The following is a 20,899-nucleotide window of genomic DNA, read 5'->3' as shown; positions in this document are numbered from 1 at the left end:
ACATACATAATAATTAAGATTTATTTTAACTAGCAATTTATCAATACAGTTTACCTGACTTCAAGACATGTTTCAAATGTGTCTCTCACAGATTACTTACAATGCTAAATGATTTTACAAAGCTTTTAAGTAAGCATTTCTACATAGCATTCTGTAAGTATACAAGAACAAGAAATCAAATACAAAGTATAGTTGTACATGACTAGGCTTCTTATTTGGCTTAATAAAACACTTAATAAACTAAAAAATAAACCTAGTTTCATTGATTTGATTTTTAAATATGTTGTCATAATTATTATTTCATCTAAATTCAGAATTGGAAAATAATTAATGTGAAGCTTCCTGGAATTAATGGAATCCAAAGGACAACTCTGTTCTGCCCATGAGATTTAGGTTCATTGATGCTACTACGTATATTCACCTAATCAATGTCATTGTATGTATTCTTCCCTTTTCCAAATATTACACCATTACTTACATTTAGAGCATATGATATTGATAAACCCACTGTAGAAGAACTCACTGTATTTCCAGCCAGTACTACAAACAGTGCAGCAAAGAACACCATTAAATTTCCCAGAAATTCAAGCCTGACAGATAGCCACCTGTAATAAATCAAGGCAAAGATAAAAGTGAGTTACCTACAAAATTTTTTAGAGTGAACATATTGCTTATGTCTCTCTGAGATCATTATATTAGTCTCTCTGAGACTATATTATGTCTCTCTGAGTTCATTATATTATATTTACCCACTTTACAAAAGAGGTAAGTGATTTCATTCCCATTTTACATATAGACTGGGGAGGGAATATGATATATCTAGAACTAGTAGCACCACTAAAAACAAAATGCAGGTCTCTCAACTCCTGACTAGCGCTCCATTCATTCCTCATCCTGCTTTTCTACTCTTATCTGGAAATTATTCACGTATGTGACTGCAAACAGAACTGAAAATCTCCTTGATAATCTCTGCCTGTAACTGAACTGAATCACAAAGGAAAGAGAGGAAATTGACTTATTTCCTTAAACCTAGGATTGCAATCTCAAGATCTACCTGGTGCCTGTAGGTTGCAGACATCTAGGTACTTCCACATGAACTACTGAAATATAAATTAGATTTGTTCATAAACTTGTAAGAGAAAGTTAAAATGTAGTACAGTCCAAGCTCATGACCTATTTGTAACTTTTTTATTTTCTGTTATTTTATTTTTTTTTAATATTTTTCTCCCAAACAGCATATACATATTTTCTATAAACCTGCTATTTTGTGGTACATAAAGAAGAAATCATCCTAGTGCTTAGACATAATCTATGCATTCATTACAAAGAGCAGTGGATAAATTGCTCTTGTCCTTCTGTTTTTCAGTGGGTTTTACTCTGGTTAAGGCTAAACACTTTGGTGTGGGACTCTACACAAGGTCTCAGCCACAGATGCAGAACTGCTGTAAAGTACCTGTTTGAGATGACGTTGTTGTAGAAGTAAATTAAGTTCTCATACACAACATCATGGTTTTTTCTAATGAATCTCTCCTGGTGGCCAAATGCTCGAATGGTTGATCGCCCTGCAAGAGTCTCACTGAAGTGGGAGATGACAGGAGAATGCGATGCTCCTGCTAGCCGGCGAATTTGTCGTGAACTTGCTACATAGTATCGCTAATAAAGCAGTACAAAGAAAACAGACATTTTAAGTTGCTACAGTTTCTTTTACATTGTTTAAAATATTTTCCATATTTATTTCCATTTAAGCAATCTGTTAAGTAATTTCTGCAAATTTTGAATATGAAAAACTTGGAGGTGTCTATACAGAAAAAGAGCTATTCACAAACAGTATAGAAAAAAAACAATCTGTTTCTTGGGACACACCAACATTGTAATGCTGGCATAACTGCGATATATAAATTCCTGGCAAGGTTAAAAATAAGAGCACACTATTTCCAAATTCTGAAAAAAATGTGCTATACCATAAGAAGTGTCTAACAACCAACTAGAATTCCTATGTAAACTTTCAAATTAGAACATCCTGCTTCTTTCTCAGATGAAAGTCAGCCTTGATTCAATGTAATGATGTCTGATTTAAATTCCCTAGCAGAGACTGAATCCAGGCACTCTTTTTCTTCCTCTATACTCTTATTTTAAGAATCTTTTAAGGTCTTTAATCACAGACCATACTATGAGCATCAAGAAACAGGAATGCAGCCATTAGTCTTTCTGAAACATTACTTTTTGGTTTCTCAGTAGCATAACTGACACTTTGAACAAAAAATAGCACACGTAGTTTAGATGTCATTCTATTTTACATCTGTTGTTTCAGGGTTAACCTTTAACTTTTAATTTTCACTATGATATACATCCCATTTTTTCCAGGTAACTTCATCACATTTCTTGCTGGGATCTATATCAACATTGTATCTTCATAAGTAAAAGGAAATTATAAAGAGAAAAACATCAAGTCATCATAAGTTCCCAAGCATTACAGGATATATTCAGAAGTGTTCTAATTTCCTTTTAAGAAGCCTGAAGATTTTTTATGAAAGCAATTTCAGATGTGTTCTGTATGTATATGTTTGTATTGTTTGTTCTTCTCACAATAAGAAATAATTTAAGCCTGTGGCATTGAATATCTTGGACATTTCATCCGCATACATCTCAAAATCCTTGTAAAAGCTTAATGCACTTACTTGGACAGTTAAACACAAGTATCCCAGGGGAACAACTACCACTATGAATAGTGGTGAGGCAGATGTGATAACTAGAATGGTTCCAATAACTTCTAGTGTACAATTTAGCCAAGTTCGTAAGTAGTAATGGAAACGTATGTCCACTATAAATAAGTCCTGTAACAATGCACAGAAGAATCAAGATTTTGTGAGTAAATTCCACTAAAATCTTCAAGAAAGCATCTTTTAAAAATTGAATCAAACTAAAATAGCTTCAATAAAAATTAGTAACCTACCAAAATGTATTCATATACCACTATTTGTCTAAAAGTGAAGTAGACATAATAGCTTTTAGACTACTCATGGTGTGTCAGAGAACAGGCTCAGAGTGTGCAAAGTCAAAAAGAGACAGCCTTTGCTATTTTGCTACTCAATACTATCTAACTTACATAAAGCACATCGGAGTGAAAAGTAGGCCAGGAATTCAAATCCTACCTTTTTTTATACTCCTGTTAATAATTATAGGGGTGTCCAGAAAGATTACGAAACTCTTACTGTGAATGGTAAAGCTTTGTCAAACCCAAATATAATATTTGAGTTTCAAATATCAATTTTCAAATTTTCAGATTTTCAATTGCAAATTTCAGATATAATATATTGCTACAAAAGCAATATACACTCAATAGGGGTGTGAGTGAAACCTAAATCAACTGATTTTTATATTGTGTTACACAACGACTTTTGGGTCTATTCTAGAGGACACAGCCATCAACAGTCACCGTATTTGAAGTAATTGGTAATGCATTGCAATAATCAAGTTATGAATAGAGTGGGAAGTATTAAAGTCAAAGTAAACAACACTTGTTTGTGTATTAGAGGTTCCAGTTAAAACCAAAACACTACAAAAATAGAAAATAATATTCACTTTAAGTCTACATACCTCTGAGAATGTGAATTTAATGCACCAATTTCTTTCGACAATAACATTTAATTCTGATATGCAATATACTAATGAAGAAAAATATAGTTTTGTCTGTGATTTTTTTGGTTTGGTTTGCTTTGGTTTTTTTTTAATGGATTAGATGCAGGTCTGGTAAAGTCATTGCACTGCAGGAATGGTCTTTAAGGAATGGCCTCCCAATGATCTTGGATAGGGTCTATGCAACTTCTATTAATAACATGTTTTGATGATTTTGCAATAAAATAGCTTGAGACAGATCTTTAAGTTTTTATACACTGAAACAGCTTTCTATTGCTAGATAGTACATTCACTTTGATATCTTTAATTTTTCAACAGTACTAAATGGACTTTAGACTCAAGCTTCTTTTTTATCAAATGGAAAATACACAAGAGTTTTCCTTTTACCTTTGTGAATCTATTGATGATCTGACCAACTGGATTGGTTTCAAAATGCTGTAGAGGAAGGTGTAATACATTGTCTAACAGCTGATGATGCAATGCCCGAGAAGCAGATAGGGATCCCCTAGTGAGAACATAAGCACCACAGCAAACGAGAAGACCTTGTGAATGAAGAAATTAAAAGACATTATGAATGGTTAGGGAGGGAAAGGAGATGGAGCTTGTTTCTATCACTGTTTTCTACCACAGTGAGCAATCCAACACTCACACTTCATATCTTAGTTTTACAAATGTACATATTTGTATTTTGTTGATACATTTTACTACTTCATAACTATGTTTTTCCTGCAGTTAATCTCTCATGCAGGTACACCACTACACATCAACACTGATTTCCTTCCTCACTGAGATGCCAACATAACTTCATTAGGTTACGTGTGGACATTTCAAGAATTTACAGAAGTATCACAAAATCGGTATTTTCTTCTACATGTCTGTATATCTCTTCTCCTCTCCCCAGGTTAAACTACTGTACCATGTTGGATACAATTCTGTTTAAAAGCAGCCAGCATTATTTCTTCACGATTACACATTCAGGCAGATTAAACTTGGGAAATGGTGAGAAAACAGTCATAAAAGCTCATCCTTGCCTTGTGTGAATCCCAGAAGCCCATAGATACAAAGATTATAGTTTTGTGATTGTTTCCATTCTGTGAAATCACTAACTTCTGCTGTTTCTGCAGTCCAGATGCTAAGCCATAGATTTTGTCCAATGGCTAGTGCATTTTGTCCTAAATAAGCAGCTATCGTTAGCCACATCCATCGCCACTTGAACGCTTGGAGGTATTTCAAAACAACTGACATTTTCATCTAAATATACATACATAAAATAAAAAGAACACATAAAAAAAGGAGTTATTCTCAAAATCATTATCATTGTTGAAAGGAAATACACATTATACAATGGGAATTGGATGCATTAAATTCAGCATAAATCCAAATAGTTTCTTAATTAAATCTGATAACTTAGGTGTATAAAATTGTACTGTAAAAAGGTTTCCTCTCCCACTACATTCTGCTCTTTAAAGATACATATCATAGGCAATCTTGCTTGTGATACTTCTTAGTGTCAGACTTAAGGAATCTTATATATGTAGATTATACAAAACAAACGAACAAAGCCAAAACAAAACCCCAGCCAACTAAACAAGAGTGGAATGCCTGGGCAGTTCGTATGAAACAAATCTTAGGCTATTCATCAATGCAACTAGAAACTTTAAAACTGCCACTCTGGGCTACTGGAGCCAAGGAAATTAGTGTCAGCAGGAGAAAGTTCTCCTCCTTGGTGTACATGAGGACTAACGTGGCCAAACTCAGTGAGGCCACTTGAAAGGCAGAACTGGTAGAAGCAGGATAATTTTGGGTGCCTATATCTATCATCTTGCTAGAAACTCATACCTTCTTCCCCTTCTACCCTCTCCATTCTTATTTTAATTAAACACTAGCTTCCCAGGAAGTGTTGACCTTCTCCACACTCTGACTTGTTCTTTACCCTCTCCTTAGCAACTTGCAGATTTTTTTTTTTAATGGAGACTGCAGAAAGTGTGTTTCTAACATAAAACAATACTGCAGAAGCATTAACCATGCAAAATGTCTAGTCTCTGCTCCAGCACACAGATATTTAAACTTCCTGAAGGTAAGACAGACAGATTTTTTTTTAATGGAGGTAAAAGTTTCTTTAATCTCTATCTTTCTGAAGCATGCCAAACAGGCTGGACCTAGATGTAATATGAAAATACAACCAGTAGCAGATCACCAAAATAAAAAATCTCAGACTACATACTTAAAATTTGGTAAAAACTTGGAAATTTTATCTCAAATTCAGTAATGACCTGTGAGGCAAACTTAAAAAGAAACAGAAAACTGCAATTGCAAAATAATACATTTTTATAAAAACAAATGTCAAAGCCTTTTCTATTAGCAATACTTACACCACCAGTGGCAACTTTTTCTTTATTGTTAGTGAGTATTTTCCATTGACCAGAGGAAGAACTGCAAACAAGAAACACTTTCAGATCTTCTTGTGAATCATCATACAAAGAATATATCAGTTCATTCCTAAGCAAAAATGCATACTATAAAATCTTGTACATTTTCCTGTGGAGACACAAACTATCCTCAGCTGTTCTGTTTTTGTTGTTAGAATAACATTATGGTTAGAAAACACCACTTAATAAGGCCTTTTCATTTCTTGCGTAATTATGTGTGGATAAAACTGAGCTTGCCCTGCATAGGTGTCAACTAGAGATATAAGACCGCCCGTTTCTGAGGCGTATAAGTGTGGTGCAACACGGGTCACAGCCCTTGTCTGAGCCTGGAATTAGGGCTTACTATTTGACACATCCTGTTCTACTACTTCTCAACCAGGGTGGTTAAGCTTAAGTGTTCTGCATTGTCTGACCTTTCTAGGTTGAGTGTCTTCTATTTCATCTTTGCACTGTCTTCTAGCACTGCAAATACAACACTACAGTGCTTTAGAAATTGATCTAGGGGGTCATTCAACTATTTGAAAGCCCAGAAGTTTCCATAAAGGTGGAAAAAGACAAATCAATGTTACAGGGGAAAAACAAAGAGCACAAACAACTTGTTAATACATCAAGAAGTCAACTTGCTGCCAGGGAATTGTGGGTGCATCCACATCAGCGACTTCAGTTGGTCTTCTTAAAGTCCCCTTACTTCCTGATCAACGTACTTTGGTTGACACAGTGAAGCTGCCCATGAACTGAACTTCTTGAATTCACGCAGTGCATTAACTGGATTTCTTTTGTATAAAGTGAAATGAGAAGATGAGTTCCAGATACACGCTCTCCTGCCGACTGCTAACAGGCATTCAGGCTTAACCCATGTTTACACAGTGAAGCACAGTGGCACAGCCTTCAGCATTTAGGGTTGTTCTAGCAACGCATCAGTTAAGCAATGGCTATTTTTTTTTTTTTTAAATACTTACTTTTTATGTTTCAGTGGTTCTCTTTGTTGAAGACTCCTGCCCAGTTGGTCCTCTTCTTTTGAAGGACTCGCTATAATAGAAAAAAAAATAAAAAAATATTTTCAGTATTATACCATGAGTAGACAGGTAGAGTACAAGAATCTACAACTAAAAAATGGGGACAAAATGATGAGTGGGAATATTTTAAATTACAAGATCCTTAAGCCAACCTAGTCTTGGGATTCCAACTACACAAGACAGACACATTCATGACCAAATGCTAGAACCGTGACAGCAAGTAAATCTCTCCTGTGAGCCTAGAGTCTCTCTGGAATTGCATTCTTGCTTAGTGAAACTATTAGTATCCCTGCAAGTATTAACATGTGCTTATCTCAAAGTATTCTTGCATCATGGCTGGAAAATCAAAATTGCTCTTTTGTGTTAATGAAAGGAGTCAACATCTTTTTTGTTCCATGAAGGGATTTTTTCTTCTTTTTCATGTTTGATGTTATTTTTGTCAACAGATCCTTTAAGATGAAGATATGTTTCCTACATTCATCCATCCTGCTGAATGTACCTTTACTGTATAATTTGTATCACAACACATTGCATGGTGATTCTTCTCCTCATTACTCTCTTTATTACCCTTCATGAAAAATATGTTTCCTTACTTGGCTACCTCACACTTTCATCCCAACAAAGACAGCCGACTGCTGCCTTTTGCAAATTTGCTGTTCTCTCCTTCCACTCTTCCTCATCAAACCCCAGCAAATATTTGGAAGTACTGGCCCCAGTACATGGCCCAAGTTAATAAGTGCACCAGACTGCACTGTACTTTCTACAAGCTCAATTCAGAGTTGCTAAGCTAACTGGAAACCAGGATTATAAACGTCTGCAGTCAGTTATCTATTATAGAATTCTTCTGTGTCATATGGAGAGATTCCTTCTCTCAGAATTAAATAACCACAATTAATGTCCTCCCGAAGTAGATTATGAAAATAGGTCAGACTGCATTGTCAATGTTATAAAGAACATACATTGAACAACCCAGGTACAGAAGTAACTCAAATCACGTGAATTATTTGTAAGTATGCTTTAAGGTACTATGGAGTATTTGTTTGTTTATGCTATCTGCTTTTTGGCTGGAAGTATTTCATAAGAGTACTAGAAGTTTACTTTTTTTTTTTTCTCTCCTACAAATGGACCGTATTCTCCTATTCCTGCTGTGCTCCATGATTACATCACCAAGGTGATGGAAATGGGAAGCAACCAATATAAAACAGGATATAAACATTGACACTGCAAGATTAATTTGAAATGCCCATATATTACTTGTTGGGTGATAAATCCTTAGCAGAATCAGGGAACTTTACCAGGTAATTAATACAGTAGGTCAAAGCAGAAAACATCTGCATAAGGCAGCTTTGCCATCCATTCATTACTTAAAAGAGTAAGCCATTTGATCTCAAGACATTAAAGCCTGATTTTTTTTTTTCAGTTTATACCCTATTAATTCTATACCAAAATGTAGACAGAAATGCTTTACATTTTCCAGTAATTTTTCTATTCAGTTCCAGGAAGAGGAGGAATATTTTGAGAAGCTTGAGTGAAAAGAAAAATACTAAGCAAATACAGCATACAAATTTTCTCACCTTTCATTGGCGTTGTCTCTTCACTTACATGCTCTGCACTGAAGACTCGAGTAAGCTCCACAAAATTAGCTCTCTTTGAAATGAGTTCTTGGTACGTCCCCATTTGACTTATTCTGCCCTCTTCCATTATTATTATAAGATCAGCATGAGGCAGGACTGTTAAGTTATGGGTCACCAATATACGAGTCTAAAACACAATGTTTTCCATTTTACCATATAAATACAAAGCTTAAATTAAATGTAGACATTATATTATGATAGCTGGAATGATATAATGGAACTTTTCTGGGATTTTGCTCATTTGTCTACTTTATTATTATTGTTATTTATTGCCTACCTTACTACATCACTCTTTTAATTGCTGATTGTAATGTCAAACTCTATGCTCATACCTACTTGCTATTAGTTGTACTTACCTGTTTCTTAATGTGCATCTTTTGGTCAGGAATGGTATAGATGAGGTTGTAAAGAGAAGAGGTAGATACTGTAGCTTTTAATATCCTACATGTAGTTTGATAGTATAATTTTTAAACCTGCTTACAAGTCTAACATTACTAGAGTTCTTTCTTCTGCCAGATAGTTATAGCCCATGGAGCAGGTAAATGAAGAAAAGAGAGAAGGGAGAGAGGGAAAGACATTTGTTTCACAGTAAGTAACATATTAATAATAGTATTTCATAACAATACATGAGTTTTGCAGGCATCAGACAGTGGGAATAATCTACAAATCTATAACACTGATGTTTTTTACAAGCTTTCTTACCTTCACACATGAGCAGTTTTTAAACAGGAGAACCTATTCCTTTTGATTCCACTTTCCCCTAGGAATTTCTTCATTCAAAAGAAGTCTTTCTTTCTATAACCTATACTGGATACAACCTTTTTACTGCAGTAAGGCATCAAGAGGGACCACAAAGGGCTCCACCCTGCCTTCTATATACTGATCACAGCACTCCTCAAAAAACACTGGTAAAGAAGAAATGAGCAAATATTATATGCATCTTTCACATTCCCAGGTCAGGCCAGCTCTCAATCTTTTTTACAGTTTATCCTTTGTGTACCCAATACGCTTCAAATTGGCACAATCAGCTGTGCTTTTTATTCAGCCTCTTCATTCATAATAATTTTAACCAACACACTAGGTGAGCTTTTGTAGAATGACTGGAACTTCCACTCTGTTGCATTGTACAAAGCAGTTCATCTCCAAATTGAAAGTAAACCACCATATTTTACCTTCCTTCTTAGGAGACCCAAAGGTCCAATTATCTTCTCAAAAAGATATTTCCCAACATGTACATCTACAGCAGACAGGGGGTCGTCCAGAAGATACAAGTCAGCATTGCTGTACAAAGCTCTAGCGAGACTCACTCTCTGCTTCTGCCCCCCACTTATATTGACACCCTAAGAAAAGAAAGCAAAAATAATCCACATTTAAATATGAAATACTAAACACCAGCATAGCACAGTCAGTCTCAGCATTATTTTTTTTTCAGATAATCAAAGTAAATTTTATACTAGATATGAAAATAGGAAGGTAACATTTGAATTTTCAAGCAATTGGAACAAAGTTTGGGCTCTGTTGATTAATTTCCCACTCCAAAATGGGCAAATGCAAGGTACTTCAGAAAATTAAGAAATACATTTTATTTACAATTATGCAGGCATTTTTACAGTATAGAAAAAAAACCTGGAGAACCAGAGAGGGCTGACTTAAACTTCTGTACAGAAAAGAGCCCATCTAAAAATTAATAAGCATTCAGATCTTCAACAGAAGTTAAATTCAAAGTAAGTAAGATAAGGAGGTAGGCTAGATGTACTTGGCAGAGGACTGACAAGTCATCAATGTAAATTATCAAATAGATAATATATAAACACATAAAAGCCATAACTTATTGCATAATTTCTGACACCTCCAATTCTCACCCTTTCTCCAATTTCTGTTTGGTCTCCATTCGGTAACTGTTCCAAATCTGGCAGTAAAGCACAAGATTCTAAAACAAGTTCATAATACGGCCTATTTAGATTTGTACCAAAGAGAATGTTTTCCTGTAAAGTGTCATTTTGAATCCAAGCTTGCTGAGAAACGTATGCCACTGAACCCTAAAAAGAATTGTAAACAATTTTTTTACTTGAGCTTTCTGAACATAAAAAATAGCATTTAAAAATACATTTGAAATTCCAGCTTGACATCAAAGTAACCAGTAATTACTTCAAACACTTGAGCATTATTGAACTGTACAAATTTTGACTAAGTCAGGTAAAAAACCCAATCTGTTGAATATTCCAGTATAATAACTTGCCTGTAATTATTATTATAAATAATTATTACTTTGAATAAAACTGACAGACCTGGGACATATATTGAGGAAAGTATTTCAGGGAAATAGCTCAGTACAACTAGGCATCCATTGTAAGATTTATACCTAGCAAAATGGGTCTGTATTAGGTATATATCAAAATACAATTTGATTGTTTGTCTTTTTACATAACATATTGTGAAGTGTGTCAGACATTAGAAATTAGGCACAGGAATGATAACTGGAAATGCTCCTAGATCTTTTCTTACATTAAGCTACATGCCTTGTGAAAACACAGTAATTTTACAACAAATAGATAGTATGGATACACTTGTTGGGTATATGCCTTCCTTATTAGATTCTACACAGCTGATATTTTTCCCATTAATTACTACTCTCAGATTTGGAACACCTCAACCTTGGAGTCCTCCTCCATCCCCCAACACTGACAGGATACTGTCCTACATTTCCACAGGAGTGGATTCTTTTTCAACACTTATTTTCAAGGCCAAGACATCTGTTTACCATTGCCACAAACACTTGCAAACGAGCTTATCCATTGATCTTTACTGGCTCAAGCACTGTAGTCTCTTATCAGAGAGACTTCCTCCATATCTTCCTCCAAACAAAAAAAGCTTCCCTAAACTCTATTCTGTGAAGGGGATTTTCAGTGGTCTATGTAACTACAAGACAAGTTAGGATACAGGGTATCTTATCACTAGGAGAGACAGCACCTTAATTTAATCTCTGCTGAAAGTTCATTTTTTTCCTCTATTTCTGTATCCTGTATCTTCTCTATACAAAAGCCATTGCAAGAAAGATGATCATCTTCTAGACCAGTCTATAACTGCTCCAAGTGAGTCATGTTTGTCCAGCTGTTCAAAACCAGCAACCATTACATGTTTAGGGTCGATATATGACTTAAACACTGATGATTTTTGCACTGAATTATACAGATTATATCAAAATAGTTTTGCAATCACTTAGGTTAAAAACAAAGAAAAACTGTTACACTCTTAACAAAGTGTCACTGTGTTCCTTTTCTTTGAAGATTTAAGAAGCTGGAGCTACTCTTGCCAGTATTTCTACAACCATAAATAGTTGAGGAGGAAAAACTTCACTTTCAAAAGCAGATCTGCTTAATTTAGGTATTGAGGAGTGGGCAGGGCAGGGGGACACAGACAGACAATCTTACTCTTCTCTGAACTGTTCCTTCAAGTTTCTCCATTTCTCCAAGAACAGCAGAAAGAAAAGATGACTTTCCCGATCCAACCTGTCCCACAACAGCAACTAAAGAGCCTTCAGGAATGCTGACACTCAAGCTGGAAATATTGATAAAGACAAATTATTTATCCTCTTTGTAAGTACTCCATCATGTATGGGTTCAGTCACTGTAAGAAAGAAATACTTTATTTTACCCTGAAAATGATAAGAAATCAGAACTTCAGTTTGTGCATCTTTTTACTATGTACCATTCAGAAACTTGCAATAATGACTTCAAGTAAAAATGTATACATCTGGAAGTTAAGAGGTTGTGCTTTGATCCGGTCACAAACAAATCAAATGGGAAACAGTCTAACCAATAACTGGTCTTATCATATTCTTCTCAGGCCTGTGGTTCATGTTCTGTCTTAATCTGACAATCAACTGCTAGACTTCTCGTGTAACACCTACTGTAGCCAATGTGTGATCCCTCTTAAGGAAAAAAATAGCCTTTTGGGTAAACAAAAGATGACCTTCGTAATCTGCATATTTTGCTGTCAAAATAAATACAACATGTACGCAAACTTAAAGGCATATAAGGAGAGCCACTTGCTGTACCCATACTCTATGCTATCTGGATCTAAGTGTGTTCTTGATTTCTAAAATAAGCATAGTACCTTCAGACTGGAGCTTGGAGCACAAATGAGGTAGAGAAAACTGTACTCAGAGACCATACTAGACTTTAATGAAGTTTGTATATGATGCTGAAGGCAGCTCATACCTGGACACAATATTTCAGGCTGTGGTGGCTGAGATGTGGATGTTCAATGCCACGTTATGGGAATTGATACCCCCAGCCCTGAGAGGAACAGGGTAGGCAGTGTGGTGAGAGGGTTAGACGAAGTGGGCCGTAACCTCTTAAATTGTCTTTGTAAAATTTAACAGCTTTATAGAGCTTATCAAATAGGTTCTTCATTCCATTCCAAGGCTTGGTCATTGCATTTCCTTACTAACCCTCCAATGTATTCACTGCATATCAGTTTAAGCATAGCTGAATCTACATCTGAGAAATACCTTGTAAATGAATGACAAACAAAAAGAAGGGTGTTTTCAAGCAAGGGAGACCACTGTGAGAAAAGCAAATTTTTCATTTGTTCTTTCCAAAGGAAGCCACAGCCCAATTTTAAGATCAATATCCAACGCAAGGCTGCATAAACTACTTTTGCTTACTTGTCAGCAATTTAAAATGCTACAACAAAATGGCATATTGCCAGTTAATGCTCCCCAAAATGCAATTAATGAAAAACTGATGTTGCAGTTAAATCTCCCTTGTGCAAACTGAGGCAAGAAGTGGTAAGAAAGAAGAAATGGAGAAGGAATGGAGAAGGAATGGAGAAGGAATGGAGAAGGAATGAAGAAGGAATGGAGAAGGAATGGAGAAGGAATGGAGAAGGAATGGAGAAGGAATGGAGAAGGAATGGAGAGGGAATGAAGAGCATGGGTTTCCCATAGCACTTACACAGCGCTATGTTGGGGAACATGCACTTTATGTGGTTCCTCTTGGAGTATCAGGGAAACTAGGTCAGATTTGGCTTTCCAGAGCACACTGATCACATGGGACACCCTGGAAACAATAATTTATCTTCTTTTTGGTGTGTAACATCATGAACCAATCTGAATTGGAATACATTAAACATGAACAAATCTCTATAGGCATCGCATTCTGCCAAAGGAGCTCATAAAAATAAGTAAGAAATATCTTACTTTTTTAAGACTGGCAGGCCATCTTTTTCCCAGCGGAAAGAAGCACCAATAAACTCAACAGCATGATCTGCTGAAGTAAAGAAAAAGAGCAATGAGTTGCTAATACACCCCCTTAGCTGAGTTCCTTAATGACCATCCATATAATCTCATTACCAATTACAAATTAATAACTACTGCTTACTTCCATTGTAGTTTGTATTGACATCCTCAGGGTTAAGATCGTCAGCACACAGAAAATCCTCCAAACGGCTCACAGAAACCTTAGTCTGCAAGATTAACATATATATACAATATTTATAACATGCCTGTGCTCCCTAAATGTTTAGATAATACTTTTAAAGTTCTAGATAATATGAAAAGACATATTCTTATGTCTTATTTGAAGACAGACAAAAAAGGTGTTTAGATATTTTTAAATTATTTTCCTTAAAGTACTAAACAATCTAAAGTCATAAATAAGTATATTTTTTTTCCTGAGAATCTAGTGACTGGTAGTTATAAAGTAACAGAGCATGCCAGATATGAATGTCTGGTTCCTCTGACTCAACTAGTTTGCTTTCATAAACTTGCGGTGAAAATACTTTAGCTTTTTTTTTTGTTTTAAGAAATAGTTCACAGTAACTCTCTCTTCATATAATGATGACAACATTTTACCGTGTGTGTGTCATGAGATGTCCACTGTGTTGTGAAGAAGTGAGATGCTAACCATAAATGAAATCAAATCGGGATGATTATCTGCTCACAGTGGCCCCCTTCCTTACAAAAAGCTGAGCTGTGTTCAAGCTTTGACACAGTACATTCACAAGCAGCTCATATAATATACCAATAACAGAGTCTTAAAAGCTAGAAGTTCCCAACTCATATGGTAACCATTAGGACTGAAGGCTGCTGATACGGTATTCTCAGCAGCTCTACTCCTTTTTTTTTCTACTTCCTTCAGTGATGACTGGACAAAAACAGTATTGTAGAGTCCACAAAGGGTCTCCTCTACTTGGTACCAAGGGCTCCAAAATAGAACAATGACTGATTTAAAGACATGAAGCCAAAACTGTTCATACTTTATCTTTGATGGACTGTGAAGAAGAGAAGTTGAGCGAGCAGGAGAAGCTGAGTCTAGTCCACCAAAGGAAGAAAAGTGACAAACAGAAAGCTTGGTCACAATTAGATGCAATACATCCTTTAAACAGCCTTCATGCTTCTCAATCCATAAAATTATTGTGCAGTTTCATCTCAATAAAATGTAACTTAAAATAATTAAATTACTTAGTCATTCCTAGAAGTAGATGAAACACGAAAGAGTATAAACATCAGCCTTTTATAACAATTGTTCATAATGTATTTACCTGGGCTACAGCAGAGATCACGGATGGTAAATCAAACAAAGGCAGTCGCAAAATATTAAATAAAGAAATAGATGTAAAAACCTTAGTGGCTGTTAAAACATTCTCTTTGTCCAGATGAAAGAAGACTCCAAATGTAGCCAGTGATACCTTATAAATAAATAAATAATAATTTAAAAAAAATAAAAAGAGAAAAAAAATATCCAAAAGCAAAATTGCATTATAGCTAAAATTTATACACAGATACTATTTTCATTTGGTTTTCAAAAGCGTAGGATCCCATTTCTGTTCTTGTATAAATGGGAACTTTGCAACTGCTGCAGATGGAAATTACTGCATATCTGCAATACTGATTGCAGAAATACTATAATTTTAGAAAACAAAACACATGGCTCCTGTGTTTGACCCGACACATGAAACTATATCAAATAACTTTACCATCTTAGGAATTGATTCCTTCATTTTGAAAACACTCAAACATTATGTTTCAAGAAAATCACTTAAAAAAAAAAAATTCTTCTTGCTATTCCTGTGATATTGGAGACAAAATATAATTATTTACTGCAGGTATTTTTATTTTGACCATTTGGATTTTTTTTCAAAAATCTAGTGAGTAGTCATCAGATAGTAAGCTGGAGTCTTACACAATGGATACTCAAGCCTTCAAAATTACCCAGAAAAGCCTATATTTAAGAATCTGTCCTATGGGTCTTTTCTGACTTCTGTTGAGTTCAGAAGTCTTAAACTAGGAGTCCTAAACTAAACTGGTCATATAGAAGAAGGACTCCTAAGAAAGTCCGAAATAAGAAGTGTGATTCTTCACTGCATTTAATTCAAAATTTGATTTTTCTTGCTCACTGCTTCAAATAATTCAGTTATTATGAAGATTACAGACTGAAGGATGGCCTTAATCCTCCCCTTCACTATTCCCAAGGAGAATTCCTCTTCAACTCCTACATATCTTGAGTTAAGCACTAGAAGGTATCAGTTTATGTAACCGAAGTTAATGGTGGTCATTTATCCCTAATGAAGGTTTCAGTCTGACTCACAGAATAATTTAGGTTGGAAAACACCTTTAGGATCATTGAGTTCAGCCATAAACCTAACACTGCCAAGTCCATCATCAAACCATGTCACTGAGCACCACATCTATATGCCTTTTAAACACCTCCAGGGATGGTGACTCAACCACTTCCCTTGGCAACCTGTTCCAATGTCTGACAACCCTTTCCATGAAGAAATTTTTCCTAATATCCAATCTAAACCTCCCGTAGCACAACTTGAGGCCATTTCCTCTTGTCCTGTCACTTGTTATCTGGGAAAAGAGACCAACACCCTCCATGCTACAACCTCCTTTCAGGTAGTTGTAAACAGCAATAAGGTCTCCCCTCAGCCTCCTTTTCTCCAGGCTAAACAGCCCCAGTTCTCTCAGCCACTCCTCATCAGACTTGTGCACCAGAACCTTCACCAGCCTTGTTGTCCTTCTCTGAACTCTCTCTAGTACCTCAATGTCTTTCTTGTGAGGGGCTCAAAACTGAACACACAATTCGAGGTGAGGCCTCATCAGCACTAAGTACAGGGGGGCAATCACTTCCCTGCTCCTGCTGGTCACAGTATTCCTGATACAAGCCAGGATGCTGTTGGTCTTCTCGGCCACCTGGGCACACTGCTGGCTCATGTTCAGCCAGCTGTCAATTATCAGTCTCAGGTCCTTTTCTGCCAGGTAGCTTTCCAGCCACTCTTCCCCAAGCCTGTAGCGCTGCCTGGGGTTGTTGTGACCCAAGTGCAGTACCCAGCTGAACCTCATACAATTGGCTTCAGACCATCAATCCAGCTGGTCCTGCCCTCCAGCGGATCAACACTCACATCCAACTTGTTGTCATCTAGAAACTTAGGGAGGGTGCACTCAATCCCCTCATCCAGATCATTGATAAAGAGATTAAACAATACTGAGCCCTGGGGAACACCACTCGTGACTGTCCGCCAACTGGATTTGACTCCATTCACCAAAATACTTTGGGCCTGGCCATCCAGCCAGCTCTTCATCCAGCAAATAGTACGCCTATCCAGGCCATGAACTGTCAGCTTCTCCAGGAGAATGCTGTGGGAAACAGTGTCAAAGGCTTTACTAAAGTTTAGGTACACAACATCCACAGCCTTTCCTTCATCCATTAAGCAGGTCACTTTGTCACAGAAGGAGATCAAGTTGGTTCAAGCAGGACCTGCCTTTCATAAACCTGTGCTGACTGGGCCTGGTTGCCTGTTTGTCCTGTATGCATACTCAAGATAATCTGCTCCATAACTTTCCCTGGCACCAAGGTCACACTGACAGGCCTGTAATTCCCCAGATCCTGCTTCTGGCCCTTCTTGTACATGGGCATCACATTTGTCAACCTCTAGCCAACTGGGACCTTCCTGGTTAGTCAGGACTGCTGATAAATGATTGAAAGTGGCTTAATGAGTACCTCTGCCAGCTCCATCAGAACCCTTGGGTGTATCCCATCCAGCTCCATAGACTTGCCTGTGTCTAAGTGGTGTAGTAGGTCGCTAACCAGTTCCCCTTGGATTATTGGGGCTTCATTTTGCACCTTGTCACTGTCTTCTGGCTCAAGGGGGTGGGTACCTGCAGCACAACTGCTCTTACTATTAAAGACTTAGACAAAGAAGGCATTGATTAACTCAGCCTTTATCACTATGTTTCCCCCCACATCCAATAAAGAATGGAGATTCTCCTTAGCCCTCTTTTTGTTGCTCACGTATTTATAGAAACAGATTAAGTTCTAGTTGAGCTTTGGCTCTTCTAATTTTCTCCCTGCATGATCTCACAACATCCTTGTGGTCCTCCTGAGCTTCCTGCTCCTTCTTCCAAAGATCATAAGCTCTCTTTTTATCACCTGAGTTCCAGACAAAGCTCTCTGTTCAGCCATGCTGGTCTTCTTCCCCACCAGCTCATCTTTTGGCACATGTGGATTCTCTGCTCCTGAGCATTTAAGACATCCTTCTTGAAGAATGTCCAGCCTTCCTAGACTCCTTTGCCCCTCAAGACTGCTTCCCAAACGACTCTGCCAACCAGTCTCCTAAACAGGCCATAGTTTGCCCTCCAGCAGCCCAAGGTGGCAGTTCTGCTAACTTTCTCCTGACTTCTCCAAGAACTGAAAACTCTATCATTTCATGATTGCGATGCCCAAGACGGCCTCCAACCATCACATCACCCACAAAGTTCTTTTCTGTTTGAAAACAACAGGTCCAGTGGGACACCTTTCCCAGTTAGCTCACTCACCAGCTGTGTCAGGAAGTTATCTTCCACACACTCCAGGAACCTTCTAGACTATTTCTGCTGTATTGGATTTCCAGCAGACATCTGATAAGTTGAAGTCCCCCATGAGAACAATGGCTAGTGATTGTGAGACTTCTCCCAGCTGTTTAAAGAATATTTCATCTGTCACTTCATCCTAGTTGAGTGGTCTATAACAGACTCCCATCATGGTATCTGCCTTGTTGGCCCTTCCTCTGATTCTTACCCATAAACACTTGAGCCTTTCATCACCATCATCAAGCTCTAGACAGTCAAAACACTCTCCAGCATACAGGGTTACCCAGCTTCCTCTCATTCCTTGCCTATCGCTTCTGAAGAACAGATAGTCATCCAATGCAGCACTCCAGTTGTGGTAGTCATCTCACCATGTTTCTGCAATGGCAACTATATCACTGTTTTCTAGCTGCACAATGTCTTTCAACTCCTGCTTGTTGCCCATGCTGTGTGCTGTGTGCACTTCAGCTGGGCCACCTTTTTTGGTGGAGAAGCCCCAGTTCCTGTGTGACCGGTCTCAGGTACTTCCATGGTTTCTAGCACATCAATAACCTTTGCATCTTTACTGTAGCATGGATCTCCATCCCCTACCTCCACTGAGATGGCAGACCAAAGGATCTTGCTAGCACCCCATCCCTCAAGCACTGGCATGCTGACCTCCAGACTTACCTTTAGTGAGCCTGGTTTTATCCCTTTTCCCTTTCAAATCCAGTGTAAAACTCTTTCAATGAGTCCTGCTAATGCCTGCACAAAGATCCTTTTACCCCTTTGAGAGAGATGTATTCTGCCTGTTGCCAGCAGACCTGGTGTCCTGTAGAACAACCCATGATCAAAAAAACCTCAAATTTCTTCCGGTGACACCAAGCTCAGAGACAGGTACTGATATGCTGGGTTTTCCTGTATCTTCCCTCATTGTTCCTTCCAACTGGAAGGACAGGGGAGAACACTACTTGTACTCCTGATCCCTCAACCAGTTGACCCAAGACTCTGAAGTCTTCATTTATTTTCCAGTGGACTTTAACAGTGGGATTTAAAGATCCAAAGATCTCAATAAATCTTAATAGAATTCCACCAAAACAAGGCTAGGATGAATTTGTGGGTTTTGGGGTTTTTTTTCCTTGTCTCTGTGGTTGTTTTTGTTTGTTTGTTTGTTGGGGTGGGTTTGTTTGTTTTGTTTTGCTTTGGTTTTGTAGGTTTTTTTGGTTGGTTGGTTCGTTGGTTGGTTTTTTGTTTGTTTTCTTTGGTTTTGTTTGGGTTTTGGTTTTCATGTATATAGAGGTTGAGTGTTCAAGAAGGGATAGCTAAAATTTACAGATAAAAAATGTATTCCCTTAAAACTTAAAAAAGGAAGAGTATTATGAAGGTAGTTGATTACTATGCAAAAGATACAGTATGACTAAAACAGTGAAATGAGATTCAGGAGCTTTGGATTTGGTTTCTGACTTCCTAATAGAGGTCTTTAAAAGCTTTGTCAGGCCATAATCTCTCCCATTCTTCTCTAGTCATATACATACTATTAGAACCTGAAAATTCAAATATATTGTGTTGATAAATTAAATGTTTTGAGATGCTGTCAGGCAATATTTGCAAGCCATTCAGCTACTAAAGCAACAGAGACCATGAGAAACAGTCCTGCATTAATTAATATTTTTATAAAACAAACCATAAAAGGAATACACGTCAATGTTAGCATGGAGTAAGTTGTCAGATGCCCAGATGACTTCAAAACATCCACTTCACATTCTCTAATGCTCATGACCTTCCTCTGATAAGCAGGTTCCCATGCATAAAGTTTGAGGATCTAGGCAATCAAACAAACATATTTTAATAAAATAAAAAACCAATGACCATGCTTCAGAAAATAAGCTTATGCTCCAAATGTCATTTTCAAGTATTTAGCAATGCCAAACTATAAAAATCTGAATGTTTTACAAACAAAAGCAAGACCTGAGATAAATGTAACTTAGGTTGTTCTTATGGAAGGTATGCTCTAGTCACTCTTATTTCTTCAGATTTCAACTTGTCCCCTTTGTGTCATAAATGATGAGCTGATTTATTTCAAAACAGGACAAATAACATAAAAATGAGACAACTTTTAAAAGTGCTTTTCTTCTACACTAAAATTTCACTCTGCTTAAGCTTTTCAAACATCTATTAACATACTTTCCACTCTCATTAAAAATGTGACAGTAAAATTCACAGAATCACAGAATGGTTGGGGTTGGAAGGGACCTCTGGAGATCACCTAGTCCAACCCACCTGCTAAAGCAGGTTCACCCAGAGCAGATCACACAGGAATGCATCCAGGCGGGTTTTCAATGTCTCCAGAGA

General features: G+C 37.1%; 1 protein-coding gene across 1 annotated transcript in view; it reads right to left on the bottom strand.

Moving 5' to 3' along the window:
* Window positions 1-20,899, bottom strand: part of LOC308041276 (multidrug resistance-associated protein 1-like) — a gene marked incomplete at its 5' end in the record, with an annotated part of 40,653 nt that overhangs the window by 8,415 nt on the left and 11,339 nt on the right. Inside the window, 15 exons of the mRNA XM_080345848.1 lie at window positions 479-605; window positions 1,454-1,653; window positions 2,679-2,834; window positions 4,024-4,178; window positions 4,668-4,887; window positions 6,009-6,069; window positions 7,025-7,094; window positions 8,656-8,842; window positions 9,888-10,055; window positions 10,578-10,754; window positions 12,147-12,273; window positions 13,919-13,985; window positions 14,100-14,184; window positions 15,262-15,408; window positions 20,232-20,369. Coding sequence (XP_080201974.1) covers window positions 479-605; window positions 1,454-1,653; window positions 2,679-2,834; window positions 4,024-4,178; window positions 4,668-4,887; window positions 6,009-6,069; window positions 7,025-7,094; window positions 8,656-8,842; window positions 9,888-10,055; window positions 10,578-10,754; window positions 12,147-12,273; window positions 13,919-13,985; window positions 14,100-14,184; window positions 15,262-15,408; window positions 20,232-20,369 — 2,085 coding nt within the window. The remainder of the gene's footprint in view (window positions 1-478; window positions 606-1,453; window positions 1,654-2,678; window positions 2,835-4,023; window positions 4,179-4,667; window positions 4,888-6,008; window positions 6,070-7,024; window positions 7,095-8,655; window positions 8,843-9,887; window positions 10,056-10,577; window positions 10,755-12,146; window positions 12,274-13,918; window positions 13,986-14,099; window positions 14,185-15,261; window positions 15,409-20,231; window positions 20,370-20,899) is intronic.

Source organism: Nesoenas mayeri (assembly GCF_963082525.1).
Source record: "Nesoenas mayeri genome assembly, chromosome: 1".
NCBI classification, from domain to species: Eukaryota; Metazoa; Chordata; class Aves; order Columbiformes; family Columbidae; genus Nesoenas; species Nesoenas mayeri.
Note: the sequence above shows the minus strand (reverse complement) of the source record. Positions and strands in the feature narration are given on the sequence as shown.